The 25,004-nt window shown below is 43.7% G+C and overlaps 1 protein-coding gene across 9 annotated transcripts; it reads right to left on the bottom strand.

Moving 5' to 3' along the window:
- Positions 1-6,290: 6,290 nt before the first annotated feature.
- VEZF1 (vascular endothelial zinc finger 1) lies at positions 6,291-24,989 on the bottom strand. Of its 9 annotated transcripts, XM_055131232.1 has the most exons (8): positions 24,734-24,855; positions 22,052-22,250; positions 19,138-19,832; positions 18,340-18,403; positions 15,963-16,164; positions 14,573-14,710; positions 13,383-13,448; positions 6,291-9,651 (listed from the first exon to the last, which is right to left on the bottom strand). In XM_055131232.1, the coding sequence occupies exons 2-8, from the start codon at positions 22,055-22,057 to the stop codon at positions 9,224-9,226; spliced, it is 1,599 nt and encodes a 532-aa protein (XP_054987207.1). In that variant the 5' UTR covers positions 22,058-22,250; positions 24,734-24,855; the 3' UTR covers positions 6,291-9,223. The 9 variants fall into 9 exon arrangements, with proteins under 9 accessions (XP_054987207.1, XP_054987203.1, XP_054987205.1 ...); XM_055131228.1 differs by lacking the exon at positions 22,052-22,250 and having other exon boundaries at positions 24,734-24,989; XM_055131230.1 differs by lacking the exon at positions 22,052-22,250 and having other exon boundaries at positions 15,963-16,146; positions 24,734-24,910.
- Between the last annotated feature and the right edge of the window lie 15 nt (positions 24,990-25,004).

Here is a 25,004-nt window from a genome sequence, read left to right as displayed (position 1 = left end):
AGGTAAAGCACTTGCCTTGCACACAGTCAACCTGGGTTTGATTCCCAGCACCCCCGATATGGTCCCTGGAACCCACCGATGATCTCTGAGCATAGAGCCAGGAGTAAGACCACTGGGTGTGACTAAAAAAAAAAAAAAGAGTCACAACACATTCAGCTGTGCTGAAGGTGGGGTGGGGTGCAGGCAGTGTCTTTAAATTTCATCTAAAATCTAAAACCTGGCAGATGCTAAGCATGTGCTCTACTACTTAAGCTACCTCCCTCAATCCTTATTTTTGCAACTATTTATAAGTTTGAATTTTTTTCCAGATAAAAAGTGTCTCAGAAGATGCTGATTATCCATAGAACAGGTAAGGAACTTGCTAGCATGTGGCCAAACCAGGTTCCATCCCTGACACCACATATAGCACCTCTCCCCACAACCCCCCAGCCCAGCACCATATGAAATGATCCCTTGCACAGAGCCAGAAGTAAGCCCTGAGCACATCCAGGTATGGACGAAAAGCCAAAAAGGGAAAAGGGGAAAAAATTTTCTAAAAAATATTTCGGTTTGGGGTGGGAGAGATAGTACAGTAGATAGGGCTCCTGCCTTGCATTCAGCTGACCCGGGCTCAATCTTTGGCTCGCCATACGGTCCCACAAACCTGCTAGGGGTGATCCCTGAGTGCAGAGCCAAAAGAAGCCTTGAGCACCGCTGACCGTGTCCCCCCTTCCTGTGGGGGGGGGGGATTATTGTGGAAAGGGCTTCCAGACCAGGAAGATGGTCAAAGGGTTGAAGAGCATGCTTTACCCGTGGAGAACATGCTTCACCCGTGGAGAACATGCTTTACCCGTGGAGAACATGCATTACCCATGGGAGTCAGCATCTGTGGAAGTGACTTACAGGACCTACTGGAGCGATCAAGCGAGGTTTGACCCTACAATAAAACAAGCCAAAAAAAGTTTCAGTCTCACATTCTGATTTTCCATACTCCAGTCTTGCAATTAACCTTTTCTCCAAAGATTGTAGTAAGAAGTACGACGCCACGTAAAAAGAGTAGGGTAGGCGTAGAAGGAAACACTCCTAGCATATGGAATAGCCTGCCGAAAGCAAGGAAACGTGCAACGTGTGTGTGGCTGGTAGGAAGGACGGTGTTGCAAAAATGGGTCTTTTAAGGAGGCCGGAGCGATCATTCAGTGGGTAGAGCGTTTGCCTTGCACGTGGCCGACCCGAGTTCGATCCGCTGAGCATCACCTGGTGTGACCCAAAAAGACCAAAAAAAAAATAATAATAATAAATTAAAAGAAAAAAATGGGTCTTTTTGAAAAGCTAGTTGAGTCGTTCCTTTCCCAAGGTTGTCGTTGTCTTGCGATGGGCAGCACGCTGTCTGTGGAAGTCAGAAGACCGAATTTTATCCGTTTCCCCAGAATGCATACAGCCCTCGCGCAGAGCGCGAAAAGGCCGAGCGCTGGGTAGGGGAAGGCGCGGAGCCGGGCGCTGTGTGAATGAGCGCGCTCGTCTGGCCAATCAGAGCTCGGCAGATTGGGACCAACCAGGGCCGGCGGCGCTCTCCGGGGCGGGGCGCCGGCCCCCGCGCTGGGCTCGGCCGGGCTCCCGCGCTCCCCGCCCTCCCCACGGCGGGCCCCAGAGCGGCCGTCCGCGAGGATCAGGCTAAAGACGGACAGTGCGGCACTCTGGTCACCACGCTTGGGGGACTCACGCAGCCCTGGCACAACGCGCACTTGGTCCTCTCTCCCAGCGCGTGAGTCCAGGATGCTTCGTGGGCAGCAGAGGAGAGGAGGGCGTCCTAGGAGCGAGCAAGTCCCAGAGGGTCGGGCTCCTCTCCCGCACCTGAGTAGGTGGTGGCTCCGCCTCTCCTCTCGGGAGGGAAGCTTGCACCTGGGTCAGCCCTGCAGCCAGCCTTGAGAAGTGTCGGGGGGCGGGGGGGGGGGGGGCGAGACTGCAGAGGGGAGCGTGCGGCGGGCGGAGATGGACGGACTCTGCTCTCGGTCTGCGCAGCGCACCGCTCCTCTCCCGGGTTTCCCAGACTGGTCAGGTCACTCTTCTTGGGTCTAACCCGAACCCTCCCGGTGACTCCTTTGCAGGGCTTCCAGAGAACGCAATGGGTGCTCCGAAGTGAACTGATATGACGTCACTGAGACAAGAACTAGGGACTAGGGGCTTGTTCTTCAAGCCCTTGTTCTCCCTTGAAAACGTACCTCGCTTGCTTGTCTCAATGTTTCTTTGCTTGCCTATTTCTCTCTGGAACACGTACTTCCCTCCTCTCACATCTTTTTAAATAAGTTTCAATAAAAAACATCTTGCTTCACAAAAAGATCACGGAAGGAAGGAAGGAAGGAAGGAAGGAAGGAAGGAAGGAAGGAAGGAAGGAAGGAAGGCGGCTCACACACACACACACACACACACAGAGAGAGAGAGAGAGAGAGAGAGAGAAGGACAAGGGCAAGGGATGGACTGGGTTCAGGGGCAGAGCATTTTCATTGCCTATGTGAAGCCCTAGCACTGCCATAAAGGAAAGAAAGATGGGGCTGGAGTGATGGTAGAGCAGGGAGAGCATTTGCCTTGCACGCAGCTGACCAGGTTGGATCCCAGAAACCCCAGATGTTCCCAGGGGCATCTCACAGGAGTAATTCCTGAGCAGAGCAAGGAGTAACCCCTGAGCATCACCAGCTGTTACACCAAAGGAAAGAAGAAGAGGTGGGGGGGGGGGAAGAAGAGAAGAAGAGAAAAAGGACAAGGGACCAGAGGTGGGAGATAGCTCAAATGGTAGAGAACATACTCTCGGGCAAGCCCCTAGGTTTCATCTCTGTACTGCACGGCCGCCCCCTCCCTGGTCACCAGGGGTTTAGCTCCTATAAACATGTTTATTAGCATGGGACTGTGATCATCCTTATTTTATATCATCTTGAGTGATTACATACCTTGCTCAAGGTCACACCGCTCCCAGTGGCACGGTCTAGATTGATGGCCAAGCCTATCTGATTCCAAGCCTCTTCTCGATAGCAACCTGGTATTACAGAACCTCCCACTGTATCTTTTGCCAGGTTTCCCCCTGGAGGCCTCAGCCTCACTTATCTGTTGTTGCTATTTTTGGTCTTGGTGCTTAGTTTCTTGTTTCAGGATTCCAGACCATCGAGACTCATCAATACAAAGACAGTAAAAATCCCACCTGTCATGACCCCACTAATCTGGAAACAAAGGTTTAAGGAAAGTGGCAGAACATTCGGAAACTACAGTAAATTTAAGTATTTAGTCTCCCTTCTATGGGGCACTAGGCTGTCTGTTTTTTGGTTTTTGTTTGTTGTTGTTTTTTTCAAAAAGTTAGGGTTGAAGCAATAGTGCAGTGGATGGGTCTCTTGCCTTGCACACAGCCTACCCAGTTTTGGTCCTCGTCACTCCATATGGTCCCCTGAGGACTGGCAGGAGAGATTCCTGAGTGCAGCACCAGAAGTCAGTAAGCCCTGATCATCATCAGTGTGGCCCAAAAACAAAACAAAAAAAATGGGGGTGTGGGGGGGTTGGGCCACACCCAGTGGTTCTCAAGGGTCACTACTGGCAGTACTTGGGGGGGCCAGATATGGTGGCAGGAATTTCAAACCTGGTTTGACAAGTGACAACTTGCACTTACTATCTCTCCATCCCGTCTCTACCAATTCCTGTCATATATGAAGTTACATGGAAGGTTTCAGAGGGAACGTGTTGTTTTGTTCTGAAGTCTACAGTGTGTGGATCCTGTGGCACCAGGGATTGAACAGGGCCTGCTGAATGGATGTGAAGCATGCACTCAACCCACTGAGGTATCTCTCTGGTCTGAGAGTAACCAGTGGATACCTTAGAGGTTCACCACGGAGAAAATGTGTTGGAGGGTTGCTTGCGCGGAAGGTATTTTAGGCCAAGAGGACAGCATATTACTTACATTCTCCTTTCTCATTTCCCAGCTCCACTCCTGTCTCTGTTCTCCTTCAGAGATCCTTGATAGTCACAGAGCTCCTGGTGTTTACACAGTGACAGAACTTCCCTTGTGTTGGTCAAGACTACCCTACAGTCAGTCTTGGGATAAAATTCTGGTATTCCAGGAATAGGGTCCCCATCTCTTTTTTTTCTTTTAGAGTCACACCCATCAATGCTCAGGGGTTAGTTACTCCTGCATCTGCACTAATTACTCCTGATGGTGCTCAGGGGATCATACCGGGGATCGAACCCGGGTTGGTTGTGTGCAAGGTAGATGCCCTCCCTATTCGCTGTACTATCACTCCAACCCCCATTCCTCTCCCCTTTTTTCTTGCTAAGACCACATCTTCTTTCCTGCTCATTGGACCCAAGTTGAGACGATCACAACTGGTTTGGGCTAGCCTGCGTTCTCTGAGAAATCATGTCCAGGCCAGAGCATATGTGTGGAGAGACAGCATCGAGGTGAAAGTTAAACCCCAGGATGCACATGGACAATTTCTCCTGGAATCTCTTTCCCTTTCCTCAGCCTCTAAACTGCCAAGACTCAAAAGTACTACCTAAATGTAAGGCTCATTCTCTCTGGCTGTTTCCACCATTAACAAAGCTAGTAGGCACTTTTTTGTTCGTAAGAGAATCTTAAGGAATCTCAGCTCCTGAAGTCAAATCTGTAAGTGGATTTAAATGGGCTCTCGGGACCATGGCTTTGGTGGCCCAAATATCCCTAAGACTGACAAAAGCTTCCTGTCCAGTTTCTGAGCTAGTTCCCCTCCACCTGGACACATCTGCTCCGTTTGAGACCTGAACATTGCCTGCCAGATGGAGCTGTTGGCCCCGTCACCAAAAGAGCAAGTCTTTTCTAGTCTCCTCTGCCTCCTTATCCTCTCTGGTTGCTGTGCCAAAAAAAAATCACTCACTGGCAGAATAGAACACTGTCCTCCAATATCCATCTTTAGCTTAACACTGTCCTCCAATATCCATCTTTATTTAGCTTAGCAGTTCTTGGTCTAAGCTTTTTATTTATTTTTGCTTTTTGGGTCACACCTGGCGATGCACAGGGGTTACTCCTGGTTCAACATTCAGGAATTACTCCTGGTGGTGCTCAGGGGACCATATGGGATGCTGGGATTCGAACCCGGATCAGCCACGTGCAAGGCAAACGCCCTACCCACTGTGCTATTGCTCCAGCCCCGGTCTAAGCTTTTTATAATGTGTTAAAAAAATAAGAAAAAGTGGTATTCAGATTGAGGCTTGATGTAGCCTAATGAAGGTGGGTCTCACTTTCGGAAAACCCCATGATTGAGTTTTTTTCCTACATGATGGGCAGCTATATGTATCTAAAAGGTATCACTCCAATATGAATAATAATTTTAGGCTCCTTTTTATGCCTCCTTTGAAGGGGTAGAATGGGAACTGGGATGTCAACTTATGTGAGCACACCAGACTGTCTTTTAATTCACTGATCTTGAGGATACTACAGGGAATTCGTCCCCAGTACCTTTTACATCCTGAACCCACATCTCCCTCAGGAGGACCAACTGCAGGGGGTTTTTGTTTTGGGCAAGGGCCGAGAAACCACGATTAGAAAAATAACACTTCTTGTTCTGAGACAAAAGCAACAGCACAAGGAACTTTTGCTCTACTTTTTCACAGAATCAATAATTGAAGAATTGAAAAATCAATTCTATATAAAGGCACCCAAAATATTTTCACTGTCAGATTCATCTTGATATGATGGTAACACTGTCAAGAGGTTACTGATCTCTCTTCTAATGCCCCCTTGGAGGTAGTCACCGTCTTAATTGCCTTCCCATGCCTAGCAGTGTCCAACAGTACCTGGAATACTGTCAGTACTCAATAGACAGGTCATTAAAAAATCTAACTGAACAAAAACTGGATAGGGTACCAGCTTAAAGCCCCTTTCATGAAACTAAATCCCAACTTTGGAGCATGAGAAGAAACTCGAATTCATCTTTCCTTTTACTTAAGACAGGGTCTTGAGACTGGAGTGATAGCAGGTAGGGCACTTGCCTTGCCCACACCAACTCAGATTTGATTCCTGGTACTCCATAAAACAGACAGGGTCTTAAGTCTTGTGGCCACTGCCCCAAAATCTGGCTTCCTGTGCCTTACTCAAGGTGACTAGCAGAGGTTTGTCCCCTCCTGCAGCCAATTGCTCTTCCACCCTCCCTTCTCTGTGGTACCTCAATACCAGCCAGCCTGGTAGTCCCTCCCTCTCCACTGATACTGAATCGTGTACACATGCAGAAGCGCATTTGAAAATTTTTCTCCGTCATCACAATGAATTGGTGAATCTTTTGAGGTAGTAAGCAATCCATCAATAACATTTGTGACTGGTTAACTTTAATTTGTCAAAATAAATCTGCAGTATTTTGCATGTTAGTAATACAGTGCTGGTATTGACAGGAAAAATCATCTGCTTACATAGAAACCTTCATTTAGGAGCACACCTTAGGAGGGAAATGGATACACAGTAAAAGGCAAATGCAGGCCAAGCAGTGAGCCCTAGAGCATAACAGGCTGGATGTCAGATTTAAGGATTATCTAATACAACTGTTTAGCTGCCAATCTGATAAAGGGGAAGCTTTCAACTTGTTACAACCAGAAGGGGAAACATACTCTCTGCTTTTTCGTAGTGGTGGCCGTCGTGCCTTCAACTCTTAGTTGAATCAGTTCATCAGCATCAAAACTCAATTCCAGTTCCAAGTTACAGAATTTCACCACATAACCTACTTGGCCCCCCTTTCAGTAGCCCTCTGCCACCCCCATTCTATTAATTCTCTCCCTCCCCAAAGACACGACGTGGCTTTATTATTGCAGACAAGCTTCTTAGGTGAATAAAGAATGCATACAAAATATTATTTTAACTGAAGTCATACAATGAAGTCTCACTCCTGTTTATTATACAATGAGTTGATAAAACAATCATTTAAGTATATATCATTTACTTTCTTCTTTTTTTTTTTAAAGAACTAATACTTTCAGGGTTCTGATGACCACACTCTAGCCTGGGGGTAGGGTCTACCCCAAACCCAACTAAGGACTGACTGACTGCTCTTTGAGCCACTATGGAGGAAGCCAGGTTGTTTGACTCATGGACGATCACGATCGCCAGCCAGAAGACAGATGACAGGTTCCAGCAGGCAGAGCCAGAACCTGGTCCTGGGTCTGCCTATAAGGAAATAAGGGCTTCCTCCAAATGTGGTCACTACCGCTTGATCCAGGCCTCAACAGGGCCATGCATGGGCCTTCCTTACATGCGTCCTTCCAGTAGTCCACACATAATGCTCTACATATTAAAAACAAACCATCTTTGTACTGTGGATAAGAACAGTTGTAACAAAGTCATAGCTACATATTTTCTCTACATTTTGTTTATTGAGACAAACTAATTAAAAGGCACAAACATAGGGCATGTTTACATGGACATTATAACAAACATATACATTAAAAGTGTAGGAATGTGTTGCCTTCCTGCTAAACAGAAAGATCCTAAGCTTTTATATATACAAAAGTTGTACAATTTAATGTCCTAAAGTACAAAAGATCATTTATAAAATTATTTTACACTAAGTACTATTTATTTTTTTACTATGTAGTTCAACCCCCTAGAACTGTTTTGTATAATGACACACAGATACCTGTCCCTGATGTAGGAAGTCTGCCTCAGATGCAAGGTATTTTGATGCTTGAACTGACACAGTGGGGTATAAACGGAAGTCATCCAGTTTGATAGTCAGTCCTGCAAACATTCTGCAAGATTAACACAACAAATTTTGTTTGTCTGAACTGCAAGATTAAAAAAACAACAACAACAAAAAAACCCCAACGTATTGCAACTTAAAAAAAAAAATCAGAGTCCTGGTTTTAGTAACATTTAAAAAAAAAAAACAATGCTTTAAAAACATTAATGTGTGGCATGATGGTGCAAAGAGTATCTGTTTCCCTAGCTTTTGGTTTCTACCTTATGTACAAAGATAAAATATCCTGCTAAGAAATAAAGCACATGTCTTAACGTGCACAATCATTGCTGGGTTTCTATAGGGAGTGCGAACAGTTGTCTCCCTGAAAACACCACAAAGCTGATACAAGTGTTTTCTCAAAGAAAAAAAAAAGAGTGATGGCCATATTTACAAAGATGAACAAATCTGCACAATACTTGATTAAGAAACGGAAGGAAAAATTAAAAAGGTACACTCTGCTGTTCTGAAGGGGTATACTACCTAGTTAGTGGTTAGAATAAAAACTGTATACAATTTAATATAAGACATAAACTCTAGTGAGCAACTAACACATCTGTCCCTGTTGTAATATCAACAGGCTCTGATTGGGAGAGGGGCATCACATCCCAGTGCCTCCAACGTCTTCCAATTTAAAGCAACATATTTAAACTGTTCCAAAGTTTTCCTTGGCTCCTGAATAGGAGTCCATTAGCCTCCCTTTGTTAGGAGTCTGCCTGTCCGCATTCTTGACTTCTCCTCTGTCAGCTGCGGTCTTTTTTTTTTACCAAAACACAATTTGTATATTTTTTGTTTTTTTTTTTATTTTTTTAGAAAAGACAACTACAATGCTATATTCCATCAGGATTAATATGCTGAGCAATATTTACATCTCCAAATATCAGGTCACAATCCCTATTATATGTTGAAGTTAGAATGATAAATTATCATATGCTTTGCATATCAGAGCTGGTATCACCTTTCCCATAGGGAATGCTGCCTGAAATTAACATATTCCCAAAGGTAAAATGCATATTCTCTGAAATGCATTTTATAATGACAATGCATGTATTTACTCATAAAAACAATAAACAGACAATTCTACACTAGCCTTTAATTCATGAATTTAGAACTCCAGGTTAAAATCAGCCATCCAACTTGTATAGGGAGAATTCTGCTAGTGTTTAAAATGATTTCTGGGATTAGAAACAGTAATGCTATTTTTTAAAAAACCTTTTGAAATGGGTTTTGCTTTTTTATGATTGGCTTTAATTCTGACACTTTATCCAACTACTATCCTGTTTAAGCAATGCTGTCAGCTAAAAGGAATTTATGATTAAACTAAAGTGGTCCAGTGATAAATTACATACACACCCTATTTTAAATAATCCCAGCCAAATTGGAGAAAATGCTGCTACACTATTAACTAATAATAAAATCTCCCAATTTCATGGTTTACTTTTTGCTTTAATAAACTAAAAGTAAGTTGCTGGTAAATATTTACTTTAACCTATATTTTGATTTTATAATACTGTTTACCAAGGTGGTGATGTAGGCAAAGCCTGGGGTAAGAAAGGCATGCTTTCTACAGGTCTCATTGCTATATTGAGAGGGGCAGCTAATGTCATAGGTGTGGGCAGGTTCATTGGAGACGTGATCGTGACAGGATGTGCTATATTCACTGGGGCAGTGACAGGGGTAGGGAGGTTGACTGGGGTAGTGAGTGTTAAAGGAGAGGTCATGGATAATGGACTGGTTATAGTTACTGGGTGTCCTATGTTCATTGGACTGGTTATGTTAACTGCACTTGAAACATTTACTGGACTTCTCATGCTCATTGCAGCTGCCACTGTGACTGGGTTTGATATAGTCCCAGATGACACAGAGGATGTTATATTGAATGGAGTAGTGAGAGTCACAGGTGTCGTAGCAGCCGTGGAGGTTTGGCACAGAGTAGCAGCTTCTAAAAAAGAAGACAAAAGGGTCTTTAGACTTCCAAAAAGTGAACAAAATGAATTTTCTGAATCAACTTATCTTAAATGTAAAAAGACATTTAATAAATTAAATTACAATTTTCTTCCAAGTGGTCAACAGGAAGGAAGGATCCTTCTGAGCACAGGACTGGGGGTGCAAATTTCTTTTCTGATGCTATACCTCCCACAAGGACTTAGGTAATTTATTTAGCCTTGTCACTTTTGGTTTCAGGTTTAGGTTTACTTACCTACCTCACAGTGATGCTGGGAAGATCAGTTAATTTCTGCAAGGCACTCTGGGGGGCAGAGATATCAAGCAGGGCTAAGTATTCTCACTACCACTTCATGCGGTTCCTCTGAGTTCTAAAGACTTTCCTGGGAAGAGCCAACCACAGGCAGGCCAGGTGAAAAGAGTTTGTTTATAAAGAGCTGGGCCGATGGTTATATAACAGATAATCAGAAAAATCTCATAAATCAAACTGTAGCTATCAGAGAGAGATATGTGCACACTCAATCCTATGAACTCTAAAGTCTTCTCTGAAGTGAAAGCACATTGTTAAAGCTTTTGAAGTCTGTTAGTAGGGACTGGTAAACAAGCTATTTTAATATCATTTAATATCATCTTTTTCTCAGTATTAGTAAAATTATAGTTAAATAATCTGGTTGTTTGTTAACTGTGTTAAGAAAGGAAAAAGAGAGCCAGGATGTAGAGCACCTGCCTTGCATGTGTGAGACCCTGGGTCTCATGCCTGGTGCAGAAAGGAGAGAGGAGAGAGGGGAGAGGAGTAGAGGAGTAGAGAAGAGACGAGAGAAGTAGAGAAGAGGGGCTAAAAAGGGGAGGAGAGAGTGGAGAGAGGAAGAGGAGAAGGGAGAGGAAAAGAGAACCCTTAAGGTCTATTTTCTTAACCCCCTTCCACTTCTTCAATTTATAAAGCTGACATAACCAGTGCCTAATTTTTTTTTTTTACTTTTTGGGTCACACCTGACAATGCACAGGGGTTTCTCCTGGCTCTGCACTCAGGAATTACTCCTGGCAGTGCCTGGGGGACCAAATGGGATGCTGGGGATTGAACCCGGGTCGGCTGCGTATAAGGCAAACGCCCTACCTGCTGTATTATAGCTCCGGCCCCATCTTTCTAGAATTCTTTATAACTGCAAATACTACACAAGTCACTAACGTAATACACACAATATGGATATCTACAGTGAGTTGGGGTAACCTCTTCCTGGTCATTCAGCAAAACTTCAATTATTTATTTTTTTAATTACCAAACCTGGCTGTGCTCAGGGCTTGCTCCTGGTTCTGTGTTCAGGGACCACTTCTATCAGGGCTCAGGAAGCCATATGCAATGCTGGGGATGGGACTTAGGGTGGTTTGCATACTAGGGAAATACCCTCTACCCCACTGTACTATCTCTCTGGTCTTCAACTGGTCTTCAAGGAAATTTTCTCATAACTGAGACCCTCCCTAACTCACCCCTCATCAAAATTCAGCACCGCCTACTGGTGTGTCAGCAGTAAGAAGATCGAGGATGGGCTTTGACTTAGCTGTGAAAATGGAGAAATGTAATTGAGACTAAAAATGAAGCATGTCACACACGGGTCAAATCACCTCAGTAGGCCCCTGAGTAACTAAGCAGTCTGTTCTTCCTTGATCCATATGATTAAATGTTGGCTTATCCCATACAAAGGATTCCCAAATCTGGCTAAAGAACAAAATCATCTACAGCAATCTAACGACTTTTAATAATACAACAACATTCCCAGGAAATTCAATAATATGATGTATTCCTTTAGGTCACACTTGGCAGTGCTCAGAGGACCATGATGCCAAGAACTGAACCCAGATTTTCCTATGTGCAAAGTCCGTGTGCTTCAGTCTCCTGAGTTATCTCCCTGGCCTCCAATATTGAGATTTAGATATCCAGGTTTGGGAACTTACATTACTTTACACTTTATTTAATATTTTATTTTCTAGTTTTTGGCAGTGCTCAGGGCTTACTCCTGGTTCTATGTTAAAGGACCACTCCTGAAGGCAAGGCTCAGGGAACCATATGAGGTGCTGAGGACTTACACCATGTCAGCTGCATACAAAAGTATTATCTCTCCATCCTCATGTTTACTTAATATACTAAAAAGATGCTATTATTAAAGTTGAGGTTTTCAGGTAAGGGGTCTTATCTACCCTAAAATGTGACATTTATTAACATCTATACTGAAGTTTCGAGAGAGACACATGATTAATGATAACAGCAATTTGTTTCCTGGAGGGTAGAAGATGAGCTAAACATCTGAGTCATATTCTGCAAGCAAACTGAAATACAATACCAAACAGAAGAATACAAAAAGAAAGAATGGGAGAGAAAATTCAACTCCTTTTTATTTTTTAACTTCCAAGCAGTGGCCTAGGGAGCACTCTCAACAAGTGCTTTAACCCTTGTGCCATTCTCTCCAGCCCCTGCACTTTGTCAACTAGTAGTGTCCTTTTACTGTAATTTAAACACTTTCACTACTCCTTTAAATAAAACATCCTGGGCCAGAGTCAGTAGAGAGGATGCTTGCATGCAGCGGACCTGAGTTCAATCTCTGGCACTGCATGACACCCCAAGCCCCGCAAGGACTGATCCCTGAGCACAGAGCCAAGACTAAGTCCTGAGTATCATGGCCCCAAAATAAATGAGACATCCTCTATAATATATAAGTATGCTTTCAGCTCATTAGTCAGCCATAATAGCAAATAGATGTTACACTTTTCCTACTCTGTACTCTAACCCCCCTTAATTTCCCCACTTTCCTTCATACCGCACAACACTTTCAACAAAATAATAAACCTCTTCATTTGGAAGACAGGAAATCAGCAGGACAGGTACGCACCTCACACATGCCTTGCATGTGAGGTCCTGAGTTCAAACCTTCCACCCAAGCCCCTCTTGAACCCCCACTACACACACACACACACACACACACACACACACACACACACACACACACACACACACACACACACCACCCCCCAGTATTTTTTTTTCCTCCTTCTGTTTTTTGAGCCACGTCAGTGGTACTTAGGGCTTGCTTCTCATTCTGTGCTCTAAGATCATCCTGGCAGGCTCGTAGGACCATAAGGGGACCAGGGATTGAGCCCAGGTCAGCCATAAACAAAGCAAGCACCTTACCTGCTGTACTATCTCTCCAATCTAAGAGTCCTTAAAATGTAAAGGAAAACAGTAAGATATGGCAGAATGGAGAGGAAAAAAGAAAATTTAGGAAATCTTTCCTGTGGTTAATAGTACACTGATGAATTTATTTATTTTGGGGTGGGGTAGTTTTTGGGCCACACCTGGCTGTGCTCAGGGGATACTCCTGACTCTGTGCTCAGGGATCACTCCTGGCCATGCTTGGTAAACCATACATGTGCAACACAAGCACTGCCCACTATTTTGCTAGCCCCCATCATTTTTAATTTTAGTAAAACTTACAGTAAAATATTTAACATCTGAAGTACATACATTTCCAGCTAATACTAACTAGCCCAACGACTAGTTAAAAGTGAGATCAAGAGAAATGACATTAGCATTAACACAGCAGGTTCTCAAATATCATTTTAAAATGTTTGGCTGGGGGCTGGCAAGATAGCACAGCAGACAGGGTATCTATTTGCCTTGGAAGTGAGTGACCCAGGTTCCATCTCCAGCACCTCATAGGGTACCAGCAGGAGTCCTACCAGAAGTGATCCCTGATTGCAGAGCCAGAAGTCCTGAGCATCTGAGTCCTGAGTGGCTCTCAAAAACTAAAATAAATTAAAAAATAAATAAAATTGCATGGCCAATGTCAAGCAGGATTTTTTTTCTCTCTCAGTTGTAATAAACCATGGAATGAAATGACTTTATTCAAAAACCTACCTTCATTATACATTGTTTCCCCTAAAGTCACAGTTTTTTAAAGAATCTATCAACAATGCTAAATGAGAATTACTGTAGTCTGAAACATTGTACTATATACAATGCAAAAAAAAAAAAAACAATGAAGAGCTAAAAATAACAGAAGAAAATAAACTATGTACCACCTCCCCCAAAAATTGTTCATTCACCTCTAGAAGGTGGGCGATTTAAGAAAAAAATAAATGAAAGAACCTATACTGTACGGAGGTTGACATAAAAATGAAACTCTTGGGCTGGAGCAATAGTACAAAGGGTACGGTGTTTCTTGCACATGGCTGACCTGCATTCAACCCCCCTATGATCCCTTGAACGCTGCCAGGAGTGATTCCTGAGCACAGAGCCAGGGGTAAGTTCTAAGCACTGCCAGGTATAGCCCAAAAAGCAAATGAAACAAAACCATGAGTACACAAGCAAACAACTATATTTGGTTCCAAATTTGTAACAAAAGATAAAAAAAGAAAATGAAAGAATACTGATGAGCCAGAGGAAGACAACTCAAGGGCATGCCTTCCATACTGAGGCCTCAAATTTGATCCCAGTTTGCCAGGTGTAGCCCGGGTAGCCCCTGAGCACTGCCAGGGCAACCCCACTAGGCAAGACCACCACCATACCTTCCATAACAAACCAAGCTTATCTGAACCTGGGAAATGTTGCCAGTAACAACTTTCCCGGACACTTTTCAGCATAGTCTTTCCAAAAAACTAGAAGCTCTAAGCTATAGCTCTAATCATCTGTCAAACTAAACTGAAACACTTCTTTAGCTATATTTTTGGAGGAAGGTTGTTAATTTTTTTTTTATTCTGATGCTGGGCTGGACCCAGTGGTACTGAGGGGCTACTCTCAGCTTGATGCATGGAGAACCGTGCTCTGTCAGGTATAGAATCTGGGCCTCCCACATGCTAAGCCTGTGCTCCAGCCCCTGAGTTCTCCTGGCCCTCTAGCTATACTTTGAGCACTGGCAGCCTCATCTTACCTTTCTTTCTTGCTTTGACAGCTTCTTCCCACAGTCTCAGTGTCTCTACCTGCTTCCCTGGCCAACTGGTCACGTGCTGCTGTTGCTGCTGCTGCTGCTGCTGCTTCTGGTTGCTGGTCTCTTCACTCATGCACGCTACTCCAAAGGCAAACCAGAAATGCTATATTTACCTTAGAAAAGTACAGCCACTTTTTCAAAATAAAAAATGTAAATACTATAACACCTCTAGCCTCTATGATCTATCATTTCTCTTGACACTTTTTTCCAGTGTTGCACCTTTTTGTTCATTGTGTCTATAATGATCAAAATAAATGAATAAAATTAAGACTAGGAAAAATAAAAATAAATACAATTCTTTGTTATAGTCTAAAAAAAACATCTTTTAGAATGAAGTCTGGGTAATACTGGCATGGATTACTTCTCACCTAAAATATCTTATATACTTGGTTACCTGACCATGATGGTGTATACTGAAGGTAAATTTTTATAAGGTTAATGAAGTATGATATGCTATGCCAATGTATTTAATAAAAAAAAGGATGAGATTAAAATGTATGTGTGTGTGTGTGTGTGTGTGTGTGTGTTTCACACATGCAAAGGAAACCCTCAACCCCAGTCCTCTACTCTTTGGGTTTTGTGTTTTCTCTGCAAAAAGCACAAATGATGATAAAGAATTAGAATTAGGAAACTATTTTTTTTCCTAGTGGGAAAAACATTAATGAGTGTTTATTAAAAAAAAATATATGGATAGATGCAAATAAATACTGAATTTTATCTACAAATTCATGGAACAAATGATATTCAACTGTGAATTTAAGGTAAGCAAAGCTCTTAAATCTTCAAATGGGTATTCCTTTCCCCTACATATTTGGGTCTGAAAAACAAACTATAAAAGCTGCTTTCACCTCTAAGGTTATGGAGGACATACTAATACAATCAGAAGTTAGGACACTGATACTTGAAAATCTTCCTCACATTAAACAACAATTAAAACTACCTGGCATAAGAAGCAATTTCTTAAGTGTGACTTCTATTGTCTCAGTTCTAACATATTACTTACATCACCAAACCCCAAGGCACAGACACACTGTAAACTATCTATGGGGAAATTCTATTTCTCTTACAACAGCATTATTAGCAAAGAGGTACAGAGTTCAAAGCAAAATTAGCATATCAGTGCTATTTGTGCACATGCATGTGAAGTATACATTTTTCAACACTATTATGTAACTCTCCAGTGAGGCCTGCTTGTGACCTTTAGTGACAGGAGGAAACATGCAAGATGAGTATTAATACAGTCCTAAGAACAGAGAAAAATACCCTTGATACACAACAAAAAGAGGTTTCAGTAATCTTGCATGCAAAAGAAATAGTTTAAAGCTTTACCTACTTTTACTAATGCCTTGTTTACATGTATTACAGTTGATACTTTGGCTCTGCCCATGTGTCTTTAAGTGGCTGGTGATGTAGGCTGCACTCAGGAGCTTCCCACAGATGTTACATGATACCTTGCCTTCGTGGCGCACCATGTGTGTCCGTAGTCTGTCTTTGGTGGCAAAGGCAGCAGTGCACGTCTGCATGAGGGAGGAAAACTTTTTTTAAATATAGACTATCCTGTTCTACACATTTTAAAGTATGTTATATTCTAGGCATTACTCTACCCATGTCATCAAGCTGAGATTGTTGAATTGTATGTGTTTCCCAGATTCATAAACATAAATAAATAAATAGATAAATAAATAAGAATGGTAAACTTGAGAGTCTCACATTTTCGGACAAGTAAAAATATCAACACGAAATAGTTGTGCTGATGCCTTAGGGTCTATTAAATGAAGATTTAAAGCCACTGAATCTAAACAGTAGAACAAAAAAAATTAAAAAAAAATAAACAGTAGAACATTTCTCCATCTGTAAAATTAGAATAATACCTACCTCACAAAATTACTGGGTTTTTTTGTTCTTTTTGTTTTGGGGCAACACCCAGCAAAGCCCAGGGGCTATTCCTACCTATGCACTCAGGAATAGCTCCTGGCGGTGCCGGAGAACCAGATGATATGCTGAGGATTGAACCTGGGTCAGCTACATGCAAGCCAAGTGCTCTACCCATTGTACTATCTTTCCAGTTCAAAAATTACTTGTGGGTTAAGAAACAGCCCAGCCTTGAAAAACAGCAAGTACTCAATAAGATTAGCTTTCTTCCTCCAACTAGATTTTTCTTATAATTCAAATCATTTAATTAATAAAATCAGTCATTAGCAAATTTAATTGAAAGGAACACAAAAAGACTTCTAAAATCAAAATTACTGATGCCTAAGAGTTATTTGACTTAGAAGATTTTTTTTTTTTTTTGGGAACTACTATTAATGTTGCTCAGGAATTGCCCCCACTGTGCTCAGGGAACCATGTGGTGCTGGGGATTGAATTCAGTCTCCCATATGTAAAGCATGCAATACTTGGTCCTTTGAACTAGTCCCTTGGCACCATGATTTAGCTAGCTCTTCAACCTTTTTCATCATTACAATACCCTCCCCTAAGTTATTGACATAGGCTTCCAAAGGACTTAGTAAATATTCTAATTTAGCAACAGCAGATAAAAATCCAGAAAGTGTGGGGGGGGGGAGAAAAAAAAATCCAGAAAGTGGGGGCAGGAAAGATAGTGCAGAATTAAGGAGTTTGTCCTGGTACTGCATGGTCCCTCAAGCAACACTGGGAGTTATCTCAAGCACAGAGATGGGAGTAGTCCCTGAAAAGTGCTAGGTGTGTGTCCCCCCCCCCCACCAAAAAAAAAAAAAAAAAAACAACTAACAAAATTTAGTTAGGGAAAACATCTGGGAGAAAATTCCCATTTTCTTCTACTATAATTACAATGTTAACCATAAAATCAAGTTTAACACTTCATTAATTCCCAACACATGTTCTTAGCAAGATTATAAACATTTTCACATATATATAAAACAATGAATACTGTTATCTAAGCAAAAAGAAATACATCTTTTTTTTTTTTTTTTGGGTCACACCCGGCAATACACAGGAGTTACTCCTGGCTCTGCACTCAGGAATTACCCCTGGCGGTGCTCAGGGGACCATATGGGATGCTGGGAATCGAACCTGGGTTGGCCGCATGCAAGGCAAATGCCCTACCCACTGTGCTATCGCTCCACCCCCGAGAAATATATCTTAACAAAACAACACATACACAATTTAAAATGATCTGGCCTCACAGAAAACAAAGCGGCCATTCATACAAATATATATTTTGTAATTTTTCATTTTTTGGATTTGGGGCCACACCCAGCAATATTCAGGGATGCCAACTGGGATCATATGTGGCACAAGGGACCAAACTCTGGTCAGCTGCATACATGGTAAGAGCCCTACCTGCTACACTATATCGTTCTGGCCCCAATTTATATTTTATAAAGCTAGAATTCAGGAGTCAGAGCCATACTACAGCAGATAGGCTATATGCCTTGCATGTGGCAGACCCAGGTTTTATCCTTGGCATCACAAATAGATCCCTGAGCCCCATCAAAAGTGATCCCTGAGCATAGAACCAGGAGAAAAGGAGTAAGCCCCGAGTACCACCAGCTGTGGCCCAAAAACCAAAACAAAAAGAAAAAACAAAACCAACTCAGAACTCAATTTGAGGACCACATTTACACAGAAAATTTAAGATTATGCAAGAATGGTGAGAGATCACTGGCTCAAAAGCTTCTGGATAATGTGCATTAAGTGCTACACTGAAGATAAGTCATTTTAACTCTTACTTGGCATTTGAAGGGTCTTTCTGTTGAATGGACATGTTTTACGTGACAGCTTAAGTGGTCAGGCCTGTGAAAGAGAGTTTCAACAGAGGTAATGGAACACACATACAGAAATGCTATTTTACTGTGATGTTTACATGCCTGGCCGACTTGGGTGAGGGGCATTTTAAAGAATGCTAGCAGAACTCCCCCTCCCTCCAGTGTAAGACTCCTTACCTCTCTTACCATAAAGTCTTAGTTCTTTTTTTTAACCTGTTAATTTTCTTTCCTAGTCAACATCATATATTAGGTCTTGACTCTTTATAAATACAAAGTACAGCTTTAGTGCTAACACTTGCCAGAAACAGTTATTACTATATTAACTTTAAAAGCCTCTAAAGATAAAAATCAGTAAAATGTTAGTAACCACAGGAAAATGGAAAACATTCTCTTAAAAAGTTTTATTAGGAGTATTCAAGGTCATCCTGACTTCAAGGACATAAGTTTTTTTTATTTGCACAGCTTGATACCTAATTATCCAACTGAACTAGAAAGCTGGTGGATCTGCAGTGGTATCACTGGGCCAAATGAAGATCTAAGTCCACCAAGGCACTCCTTGATGAAACAATTAATCACTATGTCACCACTGGTCAACCACATCTAACTAGAATTAGATCTGCACTTGCATTACTTTATCTTGCATCAATCTCCTTTAATAACACAAGCCTGCCCATATCTATTCTCACAAATGCCTTCTAGATTACAGATGCAATACTGAAGTTCACGGATACCATAATGAAAAAGCAAAGCAAAATGCAGTACCTCGAGAAGCCTTTCCCACAAACACTGCAAGTATAGGGTTTGGTGATGCCTCCTTCATGAGACCTCACATGGTAAGTCATCCGGTCCTTTCTCTTGAAGCGCTGATTACAAATATGACACTCGAAGGGCTTTTCGTCCGAATGGGAGAGCTTGTGCCGATTCAGGTGGTATACATCTCGGAAGGCCTTCCCACACATCTCACAAGCATGATTCTTCTTGACAGGCTTACTGGGTTTCTTGACAGACTGGGTCACAGGCATAGCTGTGGTGCTGGCACTACTACTGGGGTTGGTGCCCGAGGAAGATGTAGTGACTGTTGACAAGATGCCTGCAATGGTTGAGACCAACGAAGTTCGGCTGCTGTCCCCAGCGATGGTGGAGATAAGGGGAACCACTGTTGTGGGGGTTTTCTTTGACCGGGACACCAACTTGATCCCTGTGTGGCAGGACTCGTGGCGCCTCAAGTGATAGCTGTCCCTGAAAGCTTTACTGCAATAAGTGCACACAAATGAAGTTTTGGGTTTCTCTTTTTTAATCCCAATGGCATCCTTTAATGTTTCTGGAGCAGCCTGAGGTTTTTGAGTTATTGGTATTGGAAGCAATGGTTTCTGATCGGGGGGCTCCACAGCAGAGCTCAGGAGGGGCAGCAAGCTGTTCTGTGCTGCCTGCTGTTGGTGATGGGAGGCTTCATGGGCCTAAAACCAAACATTTACACTTCAGAAACTCAGCCTCTCACAATGACCTTCAAAATTCAACACGCTCCAGACAACAGAGATCTTCTAGAAGAAACCGTTAAAAAGCCTGTAAACTACTCACTGCAGCAGACCCAGCAACCACTAGTTCTCAGAGCTTCCACTACAAAGCATTTAAAATCACTGTGCAGAAGGTAAACTGCAACTAAGTTGCTGACAGTGACCTTGTTTTCTTTTTTTTTTTTTTTTTTTTTTTTTGCTTTTTGGGTCACACCCAGCGATGCTCAGGGGTTACCCCTGGCTTTGCACTCAGGAACTACTCCTGGCGGTGCTTGGGGGACCATATGGGATGCCGGGGATCGAACCCGGGTCGGCCGCGTGCAAGGCAAACGCCCTACCCGCTGTGCTATCGCTCCGGCCCCGACCTTGTTTTCAAATAGCTAAACTACCCACCACCCTGGTACATAAGGGATATCATATACTGGCTGAAGAAATCAGCTTGCTTTATTGGCCTGTCAGTGCTGAAACCAAGTTTAAATAACCTGTCCAGAAAATTCCACTCTAGACTTAAGTATCTAGCAGAATCTTACTGCAGTAACACACAAACCACACACACACATACATTAGTAATAATCTACCTGTCTATTACCTAGGAAAAGGCACTGTCTCTTTCCAGCAGAAAACTCTAAAGCCATTGAGGAAGGAGACTGTTTTGGTAAGCAATAAAGGAAATCTAGTTCTCTGAGTACACATGCTAGCTGTTAAGTTTACTTTTAAAGTTTTTAAATAACAAAAATCTGGTTGAAACAAAGTCTGCTATTAATCAAACAGGAAGGCATCTGTGAAGGTAGCCCATAGCAAAACACCAGTCAGTTGTTCCTCAGCTCATTTAGTCTTATCTAGATGTCTGCATCCTTGAGAAGCACTGGTTATTCAAACTCTAAATTCTTAAGGACAGACTAATAAGAATAAACAAACTAAAAATAAAATTCCTTTCATTTTCATCTTCATCCAGCTGTTGTAGGTTTCATTAAAGTATTAGGAATCTGCTGTTAAAAGGAGTTTCTCCTCTCCAAAGTAGGAGGCCTGGAATGGATATTCTGGTAATTTTCTTTAGCTGCATCGAAATAAAAATTTCATGTGGATCATGTTCTTGGTATTCATGAGTATTCTCTTGATTTTTGATTCTTTCAAAATTCTCCATACCTCCATACTGATAAACATTTAAAAAATGAGAGACAAAATTCCTGAAATAGTTCTTCCTAATAAGCTGTCTTTTGGAAACTTGACAGCAAGCCCAAGCCTCTATCTTGGGTTTTGTGATCCTCCAAAGATACACGTACAGAGAGGTGAGAGTCCAAATATTTAATACATACAATGTTCTAATGTTGTAAGAGGGACATATCTCTTCATTTTAGACACTAGACGTTTATTTACCAGCCCCCCCTCCGCCCCCTTTCTAAGTGTTTGGCTTACACTTGGTGATGCTCAGGGGTTACTCATGGCTCTGCACTTGGGAATTACTCCTGGCAATGCTTGGAGGCAGGAGAGGGGAACGACTATATGGGATTCTGGTGATCAAATCCAGGTCAGTTGCATGTAAGAAAAATACTTTACCTACTGTACTAGAGCTTCAGCCCCTATTTACCCTACCCTTCTGACACTATAATCCTAAATCCTACAGTTAACGAAAAGCAGACACCTACACTCACATCGTTCCTCCTCAATAGATAAAAACATCTACCCCCTCATTGCACATTACTTGCTAGCAGCACAACAGCTAACCCTGGAACTAGTCCCCCCCCCCCCCAAATAACTAAAAGGTGTGGTGACCAGAGCTACCACTTTGAATTTAATAGTGGAGGCACACACAGAAATTGTAATTACTTCCGAGTATCTTTCCAGGCTCAGTGCTAATACTGAATTACAGTCTACTTTTGGTTCATTTAATGGCGCTCCTATAAACTGTCCAGGTGAGATCAGTAGAAACTTTACAGAATGTCAAATCTAATCTTACCCCTTTTCCAAAATGCCCATAACATACCCAAGTTTCCATACAGTATACAAACAGTTAATAGCTGAAGATAGCTCAAGATATACAATTTCAAAGATCAGATAATAGAGAATGCAAATCTTCTGGACAAAGTTCAGACTTATAGCATTTAGAGGCATTTTTCAATTCTCAACAACCATTAGTTGGATGGAGTACTAAAAGCACTTACTGCCATTTTACCAATTCAGAAGTCTGTGGCAACATAAAGTATTTTTAACAGCACTGCTGAAGCTCACTCTCACAAGAGGGTCACACCGGGTCCCTGCTTCATGGGTAAAACGCTGTAGACCACGACGGAGAATCACTCTCTAAGGATTCCTAGGATCCCCACACTTCTAAGAAGGATCTGGGTTCCCAACTTGTTCAGCCTGCCTTCAATTAAGTGATTAAAAAAAAAAAAAAAAAAAGGGCTAAAACTTCTGAAAAGACTTTCATTTGACTAGCATCATCAAACCCAAGTTTCAAAATTTATCTCCCATCTCTTTCAACTGTAAGAGCCCCACTTTCAGCCCCTTCTAAACTTTCCCTTTTTTCCGAGGCTGGCAAAAACCAAAACAAATGTTATTTCATCACCCAAGGTGGTAGGATATAGCACCATGAAATCACCAGTGCCAGAGGGTAAAAGATTTTGTACTGAAACAAATTAGCATCAGTGAGTCATATCTTGAATGTCCTGTTAGGAGAATCATCCATCAAATATTTTAACAGCTATGGCTTTCACTTTGCACCTGGTTATCTAGAAAGTAAGCAGGTATTAAACTGTTTTAAAATGTAAGTTCAATAGTCTGTCCCGAGAAACAAACAAGTGTTTAATTCTTCGTTTCCCTGATGAAAATTACTTAAAATTGGAACTTATTAAGACTATTCAGACAATTCCATATGAAAGCGTGAGATATTCTCATTATCCAGTCAAGCTGTCCTTGGCTCTAAATCATAAACTTTCAAATAATTTTCAAAGCACACACTGCCAAGATCAAATATTAGCTTTAAACACTTTTTCCATCGGGTGAAAAACAATTTGTGATAGCTAAAAAAAATATATAAAATCTAATTAATAAACTGTTTATTAGTAAATGTTTGGTATTTACTTTATCCAGAGAAAGTACCAGAGCATCCCAAAAGGTTTTTCAAGCAGTGTTTGAAAGTTAGAGGTTTTTCTCTTTAAAGAACTTTTTTCCCTCTTAATTTCCATTAAGTTTGAAGAGAGCAAGTTTAGGTAACTCTAAATCACGTGAAAATGACTTCAGTGGCCCATTAATCTTATTTTAAAATGACCATTTGAAAGTTTCATCTAGAAAAGGCATCCACGCTACCTTACACCAACCTGGAGGCCATCGTTTCTTTTCCAATGCATTTTAAAATTGGCTTGTTATACTCTTATGCTCATCAAAGCACAATAAAATGATATTAACTCAAAATAAGAAAAGATCGAAGTAGGCCAGTACCACAATTTTTAATATTTTCAATTTTAAGAAGCCCCAAATACATTTCAACCACCACTTGAAAATCAGATTACTCACATATTTAAAAAAAAAAAAACAGTCTTATAACAATAAACCAGCTCTACACAATAGGAAATGGTTGAATTCTCCAATTCTCCCTATAAACTCCACCGGGATGAGTCCAACGGTTTGGGGAGGGTATTTTGAAAATTCCGCATTCGTTCCTGGTTGGTTCCAAAAAGGTCTCAAGCGCCCCAGCTATGCGTTTGGTATATCGAGAAAAGTTATTCGACGAAGGAAAAAAAAAAAAAATCACTCGGCGAGGCGGGAAGAACGCACTTCCAAGTGACGAGCGCCCTAACCTCCCCCCTACCCGTCCCTAAGTTTCCTCGTGAGCTCATCACTCCTGCCCACTAAGTGCCCGGTCGGCAAATAGGATCCCGGCAGCCAAGCTCCGCGCTGCGCCCGGGGACTCGCCAGGCGGCCGCCCCCCCGCCGCCCCCCCCCCGCCCAAACAGGGGGTGGCAGGAGCGGCCGGCGGCGGCCGGGCCGGAGTCCCTCGCAAGTTTCTCGCAGAAAGTGAAGGCCCACACCCCCGCGGGTGACTCACGCGGGGGCTTTGTCAGCGGACTTTGTTTGCGCGCTCCGCTTGCATCTCCCGCACGGGGCCGGCCGGAGGAAACGGCCGAGGTGCTGCGGGCGCGGCGGGCGGCAGGGGGATTCCCCGGCGCGGCGGCGCGAGGGCCCGGCCCGGTGTCAGCGGCCCCGCGGCGCGACCGTCGCGTCGGGATCCCGGGGAAAAGTTCGGGGAGGGGACACGCACTCCCAACACACCCCCCCACCCCGCCCCGGCGGGGTAAACACGGCGCGCGCTGGGGAGGGGGGACGGGAAGGGGGAGTGGCGGGGAACCCGGGGATACCCGCTATTCGCAGAGATGGGGGTGTCAGAAAGTCAACACGCGCACACGCACGCACACACACGCGCGCACACACAAAAAGAGAGCGCGTTGGCGCGGCCCGAGAGGGACGCGGGCCGAGCGGGGACCCCCGGCCGCCCCCCGGCGCGCCCCGCCGCTCGCGCCCGGCGCGCTCCGGGCCGCGGGTGCTGACAGCCGCCGGCCTCCTCCCTTCCCCTTCGGGGCGGGCGCGAAGGGTGTGTGCGTGTGTGGACTCGGGGGGGGGGCCGGGGTTCACCCCGAGGCCTGCGCGCTCCCCCGCACCCCGTGAGGCCGCCTCCTTTCACCTCGGCGGCCCCGCTCCGCCGGGGCGGGCGGGCGGAAAAACAAAGGGGGATTAAGGCCGGGCCGGAGAGCGGGGCCGGGAGGGAGGAGCGCCCGCCCGCCCGCCCGCCAGCCCGGGGCCCGGCCCCCCTGTCCCCCCCCGTGTCCCCCCCGGGGGGGCCCGAGTACCTGGAACAGGAACGCGGTCCAGTTGGCCTCCATGACGGCGGCGGCCGACCCCCCTCCTCCCCACTCCCCCCGCTCGGGGAGCCTCCTCAGCCGGAGGAGGCGACAACAAAGCGGCGGCGGCGGCGGCGGCAGCGGCAGCGGCGGCTCCTCAACATGGCAGCGCCTAGCGCGGCCACTTCCGGTAACCTCCGGGACGCACCACCGCGGCGGCGAGCGCGGGCGGGGGGGGAGCCCCGAGCCGCCGGCCGCCGCCCCCTGTGCTCCCGACCCC

This window comes from Sorex araneus, chromosome 3 (genome assembly GCF_027595985.1).
Source record: "Sorex araneus isolate mSorAra2 chromosome 3, mSorAra2.pri, whole genome shotgun sequence".
Classification (NCBI taxonomy): domain Eukaryota; kingdom Metazoa; phylum Chordata; class Mammalia; order Eulipotyphla; family Soricidae; genus Sorex; species Sorex araneus.
This window is presented reverse-complemented; position numbering and strand designations above follow the sequence as displayed.